The 18,141-nt window shown below is 41.9% G+C and overlaps 1 protein-coding gene across 3 annotated transcripts in view; it reads right to left on the bottom strand.

The window, feature by feature from the left end:
* KIF1A (kinesin family member 1A) overlaps positions 1 to 18,141 on the bottom strand; it is a 3,950,406-nt gene that overhangs the window by 505,994 nt on the left and 3,426,271 nt on the right. For all 3 annotated transcript variants that reach the window (XM_069213666.1, XM_069213667.1, XM_069213668.1), the window contains one exon: positions 14,892 to 15,038. In XM_069213666.1, coding sequence (XP_069069767.1) covers positions 14,892 to 15,038 — 147 coding nt within the window. The remainder of the gene's footprint in view (positions 1 to 14,891; positions 15,039 to 18,141) is intronic.

Below are 18,141 nucleotides of genomic sequence, written 5' to 3'. Positions count from 1 at the left end.
AACAGCGTGAGCCTGATCGGCGGAAATTAAGTGCTGGTCATATTGTTCACAGTTACCTAATCAGAGTCATTTCTTGTGGCTCTCTCATTAAAATACATAAAACAGAAATCTTCAAAGCAAAAGTGCCTCTCCTGGCACAGCGGGAGAGATGATACTACAATATTCACTGGCCTCAGGAAATCCTACCCCATACTGCTTTGCAGGGCATTACTTTTACAAAACATTTTTGCTCATAACTGAGCCTGTGGTGGTCTTAGGACAATGGGACCACCTTCAAAATGTTCACAACAATGTGCTCTGTCTACATCATGTCTGGGTCCCCTCACTAGGTTAGTGGGGATCCAAAAATAATAACCCTTCCTACCATGCAGCATCTGTGTAAGCTCTCTCATGGCTGGAACTTTTGTTTCATAGCTTGGTTTAGTTTGTTTTTTAAGGGTCTACTTTGTAATATCATTGTTATAAGTTTGTTACTCCTGGAAATATGTAATGCACTATGCTCCCTAGGGACTAAATATATGGTTACATTGCATTATTTAATGCCATTTTGTGTGTGGTCATGCCCTTTAAGATCTAATTTTCATATAGTTACATGATGATGTTTTTTACGAATGCTATTTTCATTGTGGTGTTCTCTAGAGGATGTTCTAAGCATTACAGTCATATCAATTTATTATAATATTTGTACATGGAAACTTGTCCCATACTGCTTTGCAGGGCATTACTTTTACAAACCATTTTTTCTCATAACTCAGCCCGTGGTGGTCCTAGGACAAGGTCCACCTTCAAAACACTGATCACAATGTGCTCTTTCTGTCTACACCATCTCTGGGTCCCCACACTATGCTACTGGGAACTCCAAAATAGTAACCCATGCCACCATTGATTATTAATATTATTTTTAATCTTTCTCATGGCTAAAACTGTTGGTTTAAAGCTGGAGAAGGTATGTTTTATGACCCTTGTTTGTAATATTATTGCAATAGATCTGCTAGGCTTAAAAATGTGTAATGCACTATACCCTCTAAGGGGTAAACATATGGTTATACTCCATTATTGACTCCCATTTTTTTCATGTGTGTAAGGGCTGACTGTATGGTTACATCATCATGTTTCTTCCAAATGCTATTTTTGTTGTGGTGTTCTCTAGGGGCTGTTCTGAGCATTGCATTTAACACACTATAATATTTGTAGAAACTCACCCCATAATGCTTTGCAGAGCATTACTTTTACAAAACATTTTTGCTCATAAGTCAGCCTGTGGTGGTCCGAGGAAAATGGGACCACCTTCAAAATGCTTGTTCGGTCTACATCATCTCTGAGACCCCACACTAGGCTAGTGGGTGGGGACCCCAAAATAATAACTCCCCCCACCATTCAGTGTGTTGTTTTAAAGGCCTCTCTTTGTAAAATCATTGCAGTAGGTCTGCTATCTCTAAACACACTCTAGTGGCTAAATATATGGTTACACTGCATTACTTTCTTTGCTTTTTTTCATGGAGTTGTCCGCTCTAGGGGCTAACAATATGGTTACATGACCATGTTTCTTACTAAGGATATTTTTCTTATGGTGCCCTCTATGGAATTGTTTTGAGCATTACAGTTAATTGCCAAAAGTTTATGTCTGATAAAGGTTTATATGATAATTATACATGTTTTAATAATCTCTCCTCATTACAGTTATGACCATAATGCAGGCCAACTTAACATCCTTATTTCATTATGACTGTTTGAACACTCTTGATATGTTTGGGTGACCCTTCTAGTTTATTTCTCCTTTGTGGCTGTTTTGTGTCATTTTTGGGGGGAATTGTGTTAGCCAGCCAGAAACTGTGATGGTGGGAGTGGTATTCCATTGGAATTAGCGTGGCAGATTTAAATTAGGATGCTAAATGGCAATGTTTTCATTTTCTTGCTTCAGATAGTGGAAGAAGGTAAAATGAAGTGTTTTAGTTATACGCATGGCCACTGGAATTATATGGCAGGAAAATACAAAATTATGAGGCAGGGTTGACCAATTTATGTGGTAAGAAAAGTCGTTATGAATTTACAATACCAATAGCTCTAATTCAAGCAAATGCAAGACCTATTGCATTGCTAATTCTTGATTGGTGTTTGCAGTGCAGTTAGATGTGCTGCTGCAGCGGAAGACAACTTCAGCCCTCTTATTCTAGCATCCAGATCTGTCCTAGCAATCTTTTGCTATGCTGCAAAAAGTTTCCAGTCACTCTTCCCCTCTGGTGTCCAGGAAAACGCTTCAGTGTTTCTTCACTAATAGCGCTTAGGGCTGTTAAAACCTGTCTGGCAAATTCAAAGGAAGGACCCAGCCCGAGTTCTATCACAGTTGAAGGAGGTAGGTGCTAGTGTCACTGGAGCACAGGCAGTGTGGGGCACCAGGACATCACCCCCGGATGCCCTGGTTTTCCCCAAAATCCATTTACCTCTTTCAGCCTTCCCAAAGAGCTGATGTGAGATTCCCTGATACAGATATTTTTTATTTATTTATCAGTCAGTAACAGAGCATTTGAGCAAGAAATGCTGGGCATGTAAACAGTTTTGAAGGACATAGGGCATTAAACATTTTTGGTGGCTACATACAAAGAAGGTGATAGATTAGATGGGTAATGGATATTGAACACTAAAAAGAAAGTATAAATGTATTATATATACAGGTTTAAAGTGGCAGATTTAAGGCCATATTTATCATTTTATCATGCAACACAGCAAGACACCTTGCTGAGCTGCATGATGCACCATATCTATCAAGATATGGTACAGTCCTGCTATCTCCTGGCGCTGGTGCACTTTTGACTGCCTACATCTAATGCAGGCAGGATTGTTTTTGTGCATGAAGGGACACCTTCCGGACAAAAACAAACCTTTGAGGGTTTTCCTCTTTCTATATGTGCTCCAGAATGCAGCACACTTAGAAAGAGGGAAAAATTAGGAGAAATAAAGATATTTCTAACTCACTACGCCTCCCCTTGGAAGGTGTATCATTTTGACCCATTCCCTGGTTTACCATTCATGGTAAATCTGGGACTGTGCCAAAATCTGTGGGTGGATGTGTGGGAATACCCACGCTCCACACATGGAACACCTCTCCAGGGCAGAGTAAAGCAACTTGTGCTACTCCAGATTTACCAAACACCGTAGGGCCATGCAAGGTGGCCTTGCGTGGCTTGGCAAATCTCATCTAGTTTTTGTGTCGCCCTTGTGTTACCTAGTGTGGTGCAAGCACAAAGCAAAACTTTGATAAATATTTCCCCTAGTGTTGAATAGTTATTGTGTGTAGTTAATTAGGAGAGTTCTAGTGAGATGAGGTGTTCATTAAGGGTACCCGTGAAAGAGCAGGGAGATTGAGAGTATTTTACAATGAAGGAAAGGTTACTTATCTTCAGTAACAACCTTTGTGGTAGATACTCAATCTACCTGTAAGATTGCTCAGCTTTGATTATCCCAGGTGCAGACTGGATCTGGAAACATATGCCATAGCTTGCTAGTGTCAGCAAGGTGGTGCTAGCTCCACCTCAATGCCAGAATTTGTATCGTAGTGACTGTAGGATGCTGGCCTGCTATGTAGTGGGTACCCTGGGTACTTACACCTTATATCAGGTCCAGTTATCCCCTATTACTGAAGTAGTAGTGTTCTAGCAGCTTAGGCCGATAGAGGTAGCTATAGCAGAGCAGCTTAGGCTGAACTAGGAGACATGAAGAGCTCATGCAATACCACTTATAGTTACACAGTACTTATACACAAGTAAAGACAATACTCAGTGTTACCAAAAATAAAGGTACTTATTTAGGTGACACAGTACCAAAAATATCTTAGAGACAATACTCCTTCTGGAGGTAAGTATTATACACAATATATACACTAGACACCAAAATTAGACAAGTAAATAGTCAAAGAACAATGCAAACAATAGGAAATGCTATAGAATGCAATGGGAGAAAATAGGTCTAGGGCCAAAACAAACCATATACTAAGAAAGTGGAATGCAAATCATGAATTCCCCCCTAGACAAGTGTAGTGTGTGCAGAGTCGCTGCAAGAGTAAGAATACACTAAAGGTAAGTAAATTACTCCACCCAGAGCCCAGAAAAGCAGGAGTAAAGTACTGCAAGTTTCTTCATTACACACTACACCTCGTGAATGGGATTTTGCAGCAACCAACCAAGTCTGCAAACAACAACTGCTGGATTCCTGGACCTGAAGACCTGCAAAGGAAGGAGACCAAGTCCAGAAGTCAAAAAAAGTTCCAGGGAGGACAGGAGCCCCTGCCAACCCGGAAGAGGGTGCAAAAGAAGAGTCCCCGGTTAGTCGAAGACTGCAGGAATGCACCCTAGGAAGATGCCAGCGGGTTCCTGCATGATGCAAAGGATGTCCCACGACATGAAGATTGTTGCAGACGTGATTTCGTGTTGGAAGTCACCAACAAGCCTTGGCTACGATAAAAGTGCATTTTGTGTAAAAATGGCGCTAGATGGACCCAGGAGGAACCTGGGAGCCTCAACTCTGTGTGAGGAGGAAGAGGGGGCTCTCAGCACTTTAGACATGATACTTTTCAAGTGAAGAGGTAAGTGTACAGTTTTCCAAGTGACACAGGACTACTTAAGATACTAAGGGTCCATGATATTATTTTATTGCTCAGCTATCACAATGTTGCTGCATCACTCTTGCTCCTGCCTTCCCCTTGCTTTTTCCTATGTTTTTGAGTACCGTCCCCTTGCTTTTCCTTCGTTTTAACTGCTTTCTCCTTCATTTTACCCCCATGTTTTCGTGGGCCTCCTCCTTGCTTTTCCCTTGTTTTTCACATCTTTCTCCTTGCTTGCTCCCCTGTTTTTGTGTGCCTTCTCCTTGCTTTTCCCTTATTCTCACTGCTTTCACCTTGCTTTCCCCTTGTTTATTGTGTGCCTTTTCCTTGCTTTTCCCTTGTTTTCACCACTTTCTCCTTGCTTTTTCCCCCGTTTTTTGTGTGCCTTCTCCCTCCTTTTCACCCCTTTTCACTGCTTTCTCCTTGCTTTTTTTCCTGTTTTTTTGCAAACCTTCTCCTTGCTTTTCCCTTGTTTTCACTACTTTCTCAGAGACGCAAGCACCTGGATACCCCGCTGGGTGCTTAGCAGTGGTTAACGAATCCTGATTGATTGATACAAAGAACCAAAAAGGCCAACACATGTTTTGTGACTTTTTCAGGCTAATGTGTTGCTTCATCTGGGCATGAGATTTAAATGAATGCTATATCGTTTGCAAGGTCAATGTTAAGAAAAGATTCCATTCAAATCAAATGAACAAAAATATAAAAGATACAAAGATCTTCTTCCCTGATGAACGTGAGTAGGAGCTCAGTTATCACGCAAAGCATGATGCTGAAATTGTATTCATCACACGAATATGCTTTACAGCTGCTGTGCCTCTTTTAGCTTCCAGGGAAGAGAATCTTTGTATCTGTTTTACTGTTTATATAACTGGCCTGATAGTGCTAAAGAGAGTAGGCACTACGATTGGTTTTGAGGATGGTTCAGTCTGATTAGGAGAGCGCATTATTCCCCCTCTTCTGGATTCTTGGTTATAAGTTTCTTATTTATTATTGCTGATTTGTGAATCATGAATTTTGTATGGAGGCCGTTCACTGTTTGGCCAACACATTGGTTTTACAGTTTTTGCACTAAATCACATAAATAAAGCATGTTGATCAACATGTGAGTTCTTGTCTTCTTGTAGCAAAACATACTACTGATGATGTTTGTAAAAGGTGTTCACGTTATGCACCTTTAAGAATTACAGCAATGAACTCCTGTATTTGTTCCAGCTTACTTGTATCAGCTCTCACAGTAAGAGCTCATAAATTGGAAGCTCTGCGATAAACAATGATAGGTGGTTTTGGGATAACCTTTTGTACCGTTTTTGTAGTTAAGAGATGAAAGACAATAGTTAATCATAAATTGGATTCTGTCACCTTTGCTTCTGCTGCTGGTATTCCAAATAAGTGCTTCTCTGGGGGACAAAAAGATCTCACTTGAAAGAGGTTCTCCTGTTTCCCACCAGCATAAATCTGCTGCAGTGTACTTGGCTTTCACTTTGGAGAGTCTTAGATCTCCCTAGTGTTGGAACCAATGATTTGGAGGGCCCTCATATGCCAGAATGATTGAGTGACTGTTGGACCAGGTTTGGACCAGGTTTTCTCTACAGGGCCACCCCAAACGTTTTCCGTTACTTGCTGAATCTGTTTTTGTTGGCTTTTAGGACTCAGTGCACTTTACCACTGCTAACCAGTGGTTGTGCTCTCTCTCTAAAACATGGTTTGATACATTTAAATCCTTGTAAGTCCCTAGTATTTGGCAGCACGAGTACCCAGGGCCTGTCATTTTATTGCTACTCGTGGGCAGCAGTACTCATTGTAGTACCCACTAAAGTAGCCTTTTAAAACATATCTCAGGCCTGTCTTCGCAGCAGGTAGTGTAGTTTTGAACTGCTATCTTGACCTGGCAAAATAAGCCTTTTAGTAGGCCTAAACATTGCTTTTTAATAAACATGTCACCTCTACGGTAAGCCCTAAAAGTCCATAGCGTAGGATGCATGGTATTTAGAAAGCAGAAGATGTGGGTTACAACTTTACATGTACTAACAGTGAAAAACTCCTAAAGTTGTTTTTCACTGTTGTAAGGCCTATCTCTCCCATTGACTAAAATGGGTTACCATTTTACACCTGAAGTGATAACTTCTAGATTGGGAGCAGATAGAGATGTGGTGTTTACACTCAACTGAATTATGACTTAAAATCCTCTTTAATGGTAAAATTGCTTTTTAAGTCACAATCCTGAAAATGGCCCTCTTAGAAGTTGGCATTTTCTTGTCCTAACCATTTGTTCCTTCTGCTGGTGTCCTGGGCAACATGACTATGAATGGCTCAGCTATTGGGGTTTGTGCATTCCTCCCAGACTAGGGAAGGGAAACTAGGTGTGCACAATCCTGAAAATGTCACTTTTGAAACATGCCATTTTCTTGTCCCAACCATGTCTGTGTTCTGCCAGTGTCCTGGGTTACATGTCTGTTAATGGCCCTGCTGTTGGGGTTTGTATTTTCCTCCAAGACAGTAACACAAAGGGGACTAGGTGTGGGTAGGACTGGTTATCCTATCAGGATAGCTGGGGACAGAGTTGTGCCCTGCCCCAATTCCACTTTAAAGGGTTTGCCTCCTCCACACCCAAAGGAACAAAGGAAACTGTCACCAGCCTATTGTCATCTCAGACAGTTTGGAACCTGGACAGGGGAAGGGAAGAACTATCCAGAACTAGATGTGAGGATACAACCCCACACACACACAAAAGCTGGTGCCAGGTATAAATATTGAATCTCCAGAGCCAGTCTTCACTACACTCCTGGATCGGTGGACATTACAGAAGGACTGAGCTACCACCAGGGGACTGCCGTGCTGCTACCAGAGGACTGGCCTGCTGCTTGAGGCTTCTCTTACTCTCTGGGAAGGAAGACTGGACCTTCTCCTTTCATCCCAAGCTCATCTGAGTGACTACAAGGGTCAGGTGGTTCATCTGCTGTCTGAACAACAGAGACACAGCAAACTCCAGAGGCATCCCTGCAACTGCCCAGCTGCCTTCCTGCACTGGACATGCACCTCGACTTGCTTGAGTCCTGTTGGACTCTGATGGAGTGAGTTCCTCATCCCCAAGAAGAAATGCCTCCTCAGGTTCTAGGCCCTTGGCTGGCTTTAGTTGAGCTCATACTGAGAAGAAAGCTGAAATCCTGAAGTTTAGGGCTCTTAGCAACCACAAAAGGGTCCATTTGCATCAACACTCGGCTGCCTGCGAAGACCGCCAATGCAAATCTCCAGTAAACGTGACTTTGAGTTACACTGACCATCAGTGATGACCGGCAATGCAAAATCTGCACTTCATGTTACAGCAATGACAGACCAAGGTGACCGCCAAAGTGAAGCTCCAGAAATGACTGTCCTAAACACCCGACTGACTTATTGCACTACAGTCCCTGCCACCTAGCCTGCTTATTGTGCTACAGTGATGACCATATGCAGTGCATTCTCTGTTCCTTGGGGTAACCTCCACAGTGAACAGAACTCTTTGCACTAGACTCTGAGAAAGTTACTTTTTCAGCTTGACTAATCCAGTCCTTGTATCTGGCTTGCGCGCCACTGCAGTGGACCTGAACTTGTGACTTCCCCCCGGACTGGCACAACCAGATGACATTAGTGGCGATTTTGTGCTTTTTGGAGATGTTTCTATCTAAAACTTTAAAACTGCATATCTCTGGTAATCTACTGATTACGTTTTTGTCATTCTGGTCCACATTTTATTGATTAAAATTTACTCTATTTTTCTTGTGTTGTGTTTCCCTTCATTAATGTTTGTGCACTGCATAAAAACTCTACACATTACCCCTAAGTTGAGCCTGTCTACTTATCACAGGATATTTTAGTGGCTTTTGTGGTTCACCCTGTCGAGGACTGTGATTGTTGACTGAGTGGGGCTTCCACCCCATATAACCCAATTTCTTACAGTGACTAAGAGAATGCAGGAATCCAACAAACCAAGCAGGAGCAGAACTGTAAGGACTGGAATACGAGCATTTGGTGAAAACATTAGAAGTGTGTTCCAAACGTCCTGAAACCTCTGTGGAGCAGGGAATGCTGGGAGTATGGTAGTATCCAGTGCTATGATCATGAAGCACTAAGAGGGCTCCAGGTCAGACTTGGGTACATTGATTGAAAATCCCAAGTTAAACAACAAAGATGTCGTCCTTTGCAAGTGGTGTGACACCATATGCTATGAACAGGCATTCATAAGCCAGTCATTGAGGTAAGGTAATACAGACCTCTTGAGATGAGCTGCCACCACTGCCATTAACTTAATGATAACTCTTGGAGCTGATGTTTGGACTGCTAACTGGTACTGAGTGAATCCTACCACGAATCGCAGATACCTCTTGTGAGACTTCAGAACTGAGGTGTGAAAACCAAGTATTCAGAAAGTCTAGAGAAGACAATCAGTCTTCTGCATGCAGTGGCTGAGCTAGAGACAGCATCCTGACTGTATCCTTGCGTACGAAGAGATTCTAGAGCCTGAGATCTAGGATTGCATGAAGACTGCTGTCCTATTTGAGGATCAGGAAGTATCAAGAGTAACTTCCCTGGACTTTTTCCGGTTCTGGTACTAAGGCTACTGCTTCCTTCTGCACATGACTGCACCTTCCTGTTGCAGAATGCTCAGATGTTCTTCAGACTGAAGGGACTGCCGTGGTGAGCCTTTAGAATATGTCCTTGGTTTGCAAAAAAGCACCTCTCATTAATGTTTGTAGGCTTAATTATCTGTAAACTGACCCTCCCTGCACCGTTCCAAAGCAGCATCAGCCTTATGGGTAAAACGTTTTCCCAGTCAAAAGGAAGGTCCATTAAAGTGTTTTGGATGCCCCTGGAAAAGTCTAAGGAACAGAGCAATGCAATTAAGGAGCTCACATACATAGCAATGTAACCAGCTGTGTCCAGTCCTGCTTTTAATGTGACGGTCTGCATCCTGTCCATCACATAGTACTGCAGCAAAATGTGGTTTGATGTGGTTTAGTAGGCTGGAAACACCACAGTTGCCATATCCAATAGGCTGTGCATGTAGCAGCCAAGAAGATATGCTGCATTTAGGGATCTTAGCCCTAGACTTCCTGAAGAAAATACTTCTGCCTACACCCTTTTTGGATTATCTTATCAGCGGGATGAGAGGGGAAGGCGCCCAGGTTTAGCCTGGTGGTGTAAGAAGCCTGAAATACTAAGCTCTCAGGAGAGGGATGGAGGGAAAGAAAGGCTGGGTCATTAAAAGCGGGCCTATATGGTCTTGCTATAGCTCTGTTAAATGCTGGAGTAGAGGAAAGGCGTGACCAGGGTTATCATACTGTTTCTATCAGTGCTTCACTAAAGGGAAGCAGTGGTTCACAGGATGGAGTAAATGTTTGTAGAACACCTGTTGAGGTGTTACAACTATGCTCTCCTAAGAGGAAGTTCTAAAGTATCTGCTGCTGAAGTTACAGCCTTTCCATCTACTTCAGCTAGGGAGGAATGGTTAGCCAATCTTATTAATCTAGCCTCTATAATTAACACAATTCAGAGTGCTGACAGTGGCAAGGCTCCAGGCCCAGATGGGATCCCAATTGATTTATTTAAACATAGCTTTGAGCTATGGGCCCTGTTATTGACTAATGTCCTAAGGGCAGCCATTAAAGGCAACCTTAGGGATTCATGGAAAGAGGCCATGATTGTCCTCATTTAAAAAAAATAAAATCGGAGTTTGCCTACCTGTTGTCGTCCGATCTCCCTGTTAGACTCCACAGTAAAGTTTCTTCGCCGGGTAATCCTTGAATGAACTAGAAATCTGGGCAGAAGCCACTGCTTTTTTCTTTCTTTTACAATATGGCTTCAGACCCAGTCTAGGGACAGTAGAGCAGGCACTAAATTAAAATCTTATTTGGAGCAAGTATGTGAAAGCCAGGAGAGGTGCCCTTCACATGGCATTCATGGACCTCTCCTGTGCTTTTGACTTAGTGGACCATGCAATTTTATGGGACCTAATGGATTAGGCCGGTATTGATCCCACATTGGTAGATTTGATGCAAAGATTGCACACAGACACAACTACCAAGGTGCGTTATACACTTTCTGGGGATGCACAAGCCCAATTAGGGTGTCTAAAGGGTAAGACAAGGTTGTATCCTCGCCCCATTTTTAGGGTCGAGTCTGCGTTGCATGCGCTCGCGCATCCGTATCGCAGCGAGTCGCTTTAGTCATTAGAAAAGGGCTCGGAGCCCTGTCGACGTCACGTCAGTGTGTTTGATTGGCTCGTGGGCTTGCCTAGTAAAATCTGCTTGCTTTCATTAGTGGAAGGCATGCATACGTCATGCCTTTTCCGGTGGCTAGCCCTCCTCGAGCGCAGCGACCAAGTACAGAAAACATGCAAGGCTCGCTGTTTTCTGTCGGATCGTTTTTCTCTATTTTCCTAGCGCGATTTCGCTTGGCAGAAGTCGAGCGCTTTACACAGTTAATTTCACTTTTTCGGGTTACGTACATAAAAGCACTTTTGCCGATAGATGAAAAGTCGGGTTAGGAGTTTACAACGCGATCAGCTCTAACATGAGCAAACGCGAGACCCGTTGCATTGCAAATGCTTGTTATTTTTATTGTATATCAACTCACTAGGCACTCATTTAGATTCATATAGTTTGGACATTCCACGTCTCGACCCACAAGCTGGCCTGGTCCTCCTTTACACAGATGATGCTGTCCTTTTAGAATTAACTGCTAATGGTTTACAATATTTGTTGAATGGATTTTATAATTTTATGACCAAATTAAAGCTTAGGGTCAACTTCCAAAAATCATTTATATCGACCGATGGCCCTAAATCCACACAAACAAAGGCTTTTCAGATAGGAGGAACCCAGTTAATGAAATTACCTTTCTTTCACAATTTGGTTATCCTGTTTGATGCCTCTTGGTCTTGGGAGAGGCTTATTGGCGAAAGAGCACTTAAAATAGGGGTAGCATCTGATGCTCTTTTTTAGATTTACTAACAAGTTTGGTCATAAACCATTTAGGGAATTGATCCAGTTGTATAAAAGCAAATGTATCTCTCTTGGGATCTATGGGGCATGCGTGTGAGGTTGCTCTTCTCCTGGGCGACTCCAAGTCATAGAAAATACATTTTTATCCCACCTGCTGGCTCTACCTCAAAGTACAGCTAGTCTAATTCTCCACCTTGAATCAAGAGTTGAATATATTGAGGACCTTGTGAGTTTGACCCCTTTGTTATTATCGATTAAAATTTGGGCCACACCAAAATCTGCATTTTCCCGTTTAGTTTTAGCAGACTGCTTAAAATTGGACAATTGGCAAGCCATCCCCCGGTTGGCATATGTTAAAAAGAATTTTCATGATCTTGCTATTGCCCAATTAATTGCACATTGCACTTTATGTAGACTGAACTGGAATGTATTTTACTATGAGTGGGTTTTGCCAAAATTGTGTTTTTAATGTTATCTAATTTTATTTTATTTTGACATGTATGGGCCATTGTCCAACTAAATGCACACTGCACTTTATGTAGATGGAATTGGAATGTATTTATTGTGAGTTGATGTTGCTAAAATTGTGTTTCTGTAATGATGTTCAATCATGATTATATTGGTCTTGAGGTAATATATTAGGAAGGCTTTTAGCTATTTTGCACAATTATATAGAGGAAATGGCTGTAATAGCTCATATTATCTGCTATTTTGTACATTTTGTATGCAATGTTGTATTCTACTTTTATGGTCTAAATCTAGACTGAATAAAGATATTTTGATGACGAACTTAAAAAAATAAAAATGTAAATCCGAACATTTTAAAACGTTCTATAAATGTGAAGGAACTCAAAGTCGGAGGCAAAAAAATAAGCTGGTGTCCTCATTTTGATTTGTGGAAGAAGCGCAAGTGTATGAAACTGAATGCGGTATGGATGACTAGAGGCCCTAATTGAATTTAGAAATGGTCCAACCTTCCCATTTAAATTTTGATTTTTTTATATTTGTTTGTGAATTAAATAAATGATTGCATATTTAGTGTATTAGTTTGAAAAATGCTTGTTTCTGTATTTTTGTGTGTATTGTTCTGCGGTTCAAATCATAGAAAATGCTTAGGATGGGGACTCCTGCTTTAAGTAAAATTCTCAGCGGGGGTCCCTGGATTCCCATAGGGTCCTTGGATTTTGGTAATGATTAAGCGGTGGTCCACATGAGTCAAAAGGATGAGAACCACTGTCCTGGGAGAAGAAGAAAGGTGCCTTTTCTTCTTTTTGGTGTGTCCCTTTTTTTCCTTTAGATTTTTATGAAGGTGAGGAATGCGAAGGGGGCCTTCATCTGGACCTAGAACACGTTCTAGTGTGGCTTTAGCTCTAGCCATAAAAAAGTTTGGCTTGTGTCTCTTTTATTGTCTTCTGATTCCTCTTTAGGCAAAGATCAGACCACGACGACTCATGCCTCGAGCTGTGACAACATAGGCAACCATTGTGTGAATCTGTAACAGACATTTGTCCATCATATTTTCGACAAGGTTTGAACTGTCTTTGTAGGGGGTGACATTATCACCTCCACTGCACTAATTTGTTTCTTTTTTCCTCATCTGAGGTGAAGAGAGAAGCTGCCAGTTGAAAGGCAAGGATAAAAATTAACTTACTCAGGGTACTGAAGTGGCTCCAGTGATGTAAACACACATCCACTTTTGGGGCCATATTTATACTTTCCTTGCGCTGAATTAGCGTCATTTGTTTGACCCAAATTCAGCGCAAACTCAACTCCATATTTATATTTTGTTGCTAGACCTGTCTAGCGTCAAAATATTGGAGTTAAAGTCATTTTTTGGATGCGTGAAACCACCTTCCGTCAATGAGCCGCAAGGTAGACATTCCCGTCCAAAAAATTACTCAAAGCCCCTAGTGCCTTATTTATCCTCCCGTGCAAAAAAGGTGCACGGGGGCAGGGCTTAATAATGGCGCTATGCCTGTTAGCGCCATTACTTAACGCCTGGGTCAGGGCAGGTGTTAGGGGACATGTGGACCCATTTCCATGGTCAAACACCATGGAAACAGCCCACAGGTGCCCACCCCAAGCCCCAGGAACACCTCCACCCACACCAGAGGGACACCAGAGGGTGGGGGGACCCCATCCCAGGTAAATAGGGTAAATAGAGGTAAGTATTTTAAAAATTGTTTTAAAGTGCCATTGGGGCCCTAAAATGACCCCCACCCCCCCACCCCCTACATGGCACTGGTTGCAATGGCCATGCCCAGGGGAACCTTGTCCCCTGTGCTGGCCACTGGGATGGTGGTCATGACTCCTGTCTTTTAATAGGCAGGAGTCATGTGGTATGGATGGTTTGGCGTCAGGAAATTACGCGAGGCTGGTTAAAGGCATTTTTTTCCTCTAACCAGCCTAACATCATTTTTTGGTGCAAAACCCCCTTCACCCATACTGCCACCCCCACCCGGCTAACGTCATTTTCCAAGACACTAGCCCACCCTTTGTGCCGGCTTGTGGGATTCCATAAATTTGGAGCACGGCTGGCGCTCTGGAATGACACAAGCTGGCGCTCTACTTTTTGACGCAAAACTGCATTTGCACAGTTTTGTGTCAAAAAGTATAAATATGGGCCTTGGTGTCGAGATGAAACCAGTGCAACCTGCCAGCACCAGAGAGTCAAAGCTGAAGAATTTGTTAGTGGAAGTATCCATCAGAATGTGTTTTTCTGTTCTCAGTATAGGAGCGAACTTGCATCTGCACTTTGAACAGCATTTTAGTGAAAAGCAGAGGGGCTGGTTTAAAGTCGCAGGTCTGCCTTTCTCTTGCAGCCAGGGGTCCGACATCAATTTAAAAAGGGACAAGGGTCCGACTGCAGACACGTGCGGTGTGTTACTGAATCCACATATAGTGGGATGCCTGGGTGGTCTCTCTGAACCCCATGCTCTCACCAAAGGAGTGTCTACAGGGAGTTCACTGTCTGTGCACCATCTCTAAAAAAGAAATTGGCAGGCGCAAACTTCTATTGCAAACCCTGTGCACTTTATAAAATGGCCCCAGACTTTCTCTGTGAGGAGAACATTTTTTGTAAGACAACGGGAAGAAGCATTATCTGTTGTAAGATATTAAGACATCCGGGTTTGCAGGTTTTACTGTGACGGATTTGATAGCTCTCGGCAGAAAATCAGGAAAGTGTAGTTGTGTTTCATAATCTGCAGTTTTCCATGATGATGCACTTGTTGGAAAGACAATCCAGGCTTCAGACTGATATGAGTTTTACGTCACCCTGACCCTCTTGTGCCAGACAAGCAATGTGTTACCTGACACGAATCTCCTGGATTTCTGGAACAAAGAGGCTCTGGCTGTCCTTGTCTCCGGCACTACAACACAGCGATAAATTCTTCTCTTCGTCCAGAACCACCATTTCTGTTTCAGGAACTTCCGGTTTGGAGCAAGGCAGAGGGATCCTGCAGAGAAGGGAGAGATAAGATAAGGTCAAGGGGCAATTTCCCTTTAGCAGAAACATCTTTTAATAATCCGGGCTACGTTTTAGACAGAGATGTAATATAACGAGAGAGAGAGAGAGAGATGTAACAGACCACCACATTTTAATGAGTATGAGAGAGCAGATGGATACCTATGGGAGAACAAATATCAGAAAGCAGAGACCATGCTTCTGTGAAACGAGCCTGGTATGCCCAACTGACCATGGCAGACTGAACTTCTTCTGGAAAAAGGCAAACCAGACATGGACAGCCCAAAGAACAGCAACAGTTTATATCATGCTGAACATTTGTTTCCATTAAGGGTGACAGCCTAATATGGACAACATCTTGTACTTATCTTGTTGAACGGATTGGCCTTTTTCTACAATAAGCGCAGAAACATGTTAACAGATTGATTTTGAAGCGTCTAACCCATGACTCTCACATTTTTATTCATGTACCTGGGTGGACAAGAATAAAGCAGCTTCTATCCACTCTTACACACTTACACATTTTTTGTTTTTTGTTTGGTCTCATGATGTCACTCTTGAAAAGATGAGAACATTTTATTTTGCTCAACATAACCGCGGATTATAGCCCAACCAAAATGTGTGACAGATTGCTTACTGGTGCAGGCTCACTACAGATACTCTGCAAGTCGTTTCTCCAGTTTTAGATAGGATAACCCCATGGTGAAGCATACCACTATATCTGGACATGGGTTTAACCATCTACGTGACAGAAAGTACAAATACGTTTGCAAGTAAATGTGAATCACTCATTTGTAAGACAATTTAATCGCATCCTTCTTTGACGCTATGGCTGCTGTTTTTCCTTGAGGGCCTTTTATCTTCTGCAGCATACCATATAGTGTCCACTCCTGCCACATTTATTACATGCTGCTTTGATTGCAGGGCATTCTTTTGAACTGATTAAATGACCTATTTGGTCACAGCGATAACACTGGCCTTTGAAAGAAATTTCACTACCTTTGTAAATTTCTTTCTTTTGCTCTTTGGTCACATTCACTTCTTTGTGGTCATTAGTGTTATTTCTTTCTTTTTTTATTTTTCCTTCACACATATTAGCACATGTTCTATTTGTTTTGACACTATCAAGATGTCTTCAAATGTGGGTCATCTTTCATCCATAACTCTTCTCTCATTCTTTCTATGTTTCAATAAATATAAATTGATCTCTAATGCATTTGTCTAAAGCAACTCCAAACTTGCAAGTTGCAGCTAATTTTCTTAATGCTGAAACATTTTTCAATGGTTTCACCTTCTTTTTGTGATCTTCTGCCAAAAACAGTATCTTTCTAAAAGTGTGCTGAGTGGTAAGAAATTAGCATCTAGTTGATTTCCGCAAATCTCAAATGCATTTAGACCAGTGCTTAATTCGTAAAAAACATAAGTGACCGGGACCTCATCAAGAGTCCAAAATCGCTTGCACCACTAATTGCCGCCAGCACTGGTAGCGACAGTACCTACACAACTACTAACAATCACACTGCTACAAGTGTGAAATCTCAGACTGTTCGAAGTCCCCAAAGCTATAACAACGCCTTGGGCGGCAGGTATTCATTGTTTTTAATGCATATTGAATTAATAAGCAACTGTTGTTCAGATCATCTCTAAATTACATAAAAAGTGCCACCAAGTGGCAGCTTTCATAAGTGCCAGTGCTGAGCACCGGAAACCACCTGCTCAAATTAAGTACGGATTTAGACCTCTTGACTTTTCTGCACTCATTTTTGGTAAATGTTCAAAAATGTCCTGCTCTGCTCCCAAAGAATGTTGCAATATTGCTAACTTTTTCTGTTTCTATAGCTATATTTGGGCCACATATTGCTACATAATTGTAAAACACCTTTTTCTATTTGTTTCAAACCATAGGGGGCTCACCTGGAGTGGACCAATAAAACGGTGATTGGTTTTATTTATTGCATGTTCCTTATCACAATTTACATACAAGTTGCAATAAATGTACTTATTAGTATAGGCGTTCCAATGTTATTCTTTTTTACCACATTAAATACATATCAAGAGTAGTTATCAAATTGTTCTCCTGACATTAAGTGGGGTATGGAGGGAGTAAACCTGTAAATCAATATTTGCTCAGTAATATGTTCTCGTACAAAGGGACAGTCTATTAAGAATTGTAGATGGTATATATATAAAGTGGGGTTCACTGAAGCGACCCACGAAATATATCTGCCTCTTCTCCTGAAAGAGAATATTTTCCAAAGTGTGTGGATTACTTTAGTGTGTGAATCACTGAATGCAATCCATAAATCATGTCTCACTCGCGATGAAAAGTTTATTTTTCAAATGTTTTCTTAACCCCTTCGCTGCCAGGCCTTTTCCCCCTCCTGTGCCAGGCCTTTTTTTGCCTATTTGGGGCAGTTCGCGCTTAGGCCCTCATAACTTTTTGTCCACATAAGCTAACCAAGCCAAATTTGCGTCCTTTTTTTCCAACATCCTAGGGATTCTAGAGGTACCCAGACTTTGTGGGTTCCCCTGAAGAGGCCAAGAAATTGGCCAAAATACAGTGAAAATTTCGTTTTTTTCAAAAAAATGTGAAAAAGTGGCTGCAGAAGAAGGCTTGTGGTTTTTCCCCTGAAAATGGCATCAACAAAGGGTTTGCGGTGCTAAACTCAGCAGCTTCCCAGCTTTCAGGAATAGGCAGACTTGAATCAGAAAACCCATTTTTTCAACACAATTTTGGCATTTTACTGGGGCATACCCCATTTGTGCAATTTTTTGTGCTTTCAGCCTCCTTCCAGTCAGTGACAGGAATGGTCATGAAACCAATGCTGGATCCCAGAAACCTAAACATTTCTGAAAAGTAGACAACATTCTGAATTCAGCAAGGGGTCATTTGTGTAGATCCTACAAGGGTTTCCTACAGAAAATAACAGCTGAAAAAGAAAAATATTGAAATTGAGGTGAAAAAACCATAAATTTTTCTCTACGTTTTACTCTGTAACTTTTCCCTGCAATGTCAGATTATCGAAAGCAATATACCGTTACGTCTGCTGGACTCCTCTGGTTGCGGGGATATATAGGGTTTGTAGGTTCATCAA

This window comes from Pleurodeles waltl, chromosome 11 (genome assembly GCF_031143425.1).
Source record: "Pleurodeles waltl isolate 20211129_DDA chromosome 11, aPleWal1.hap1.20221129, whole genome shotgun sequence".
Taxonomy (NCBI): domain Eukaryota; kingdom Metazoa; phylum Chordata; class Amphibia; order Caudata; family Salamandridae; genus Pleurodeles; species Pleurodeles waltl.
This window is presented reverse-complemented; position numbering and strand designations above follow the sequence as displayed.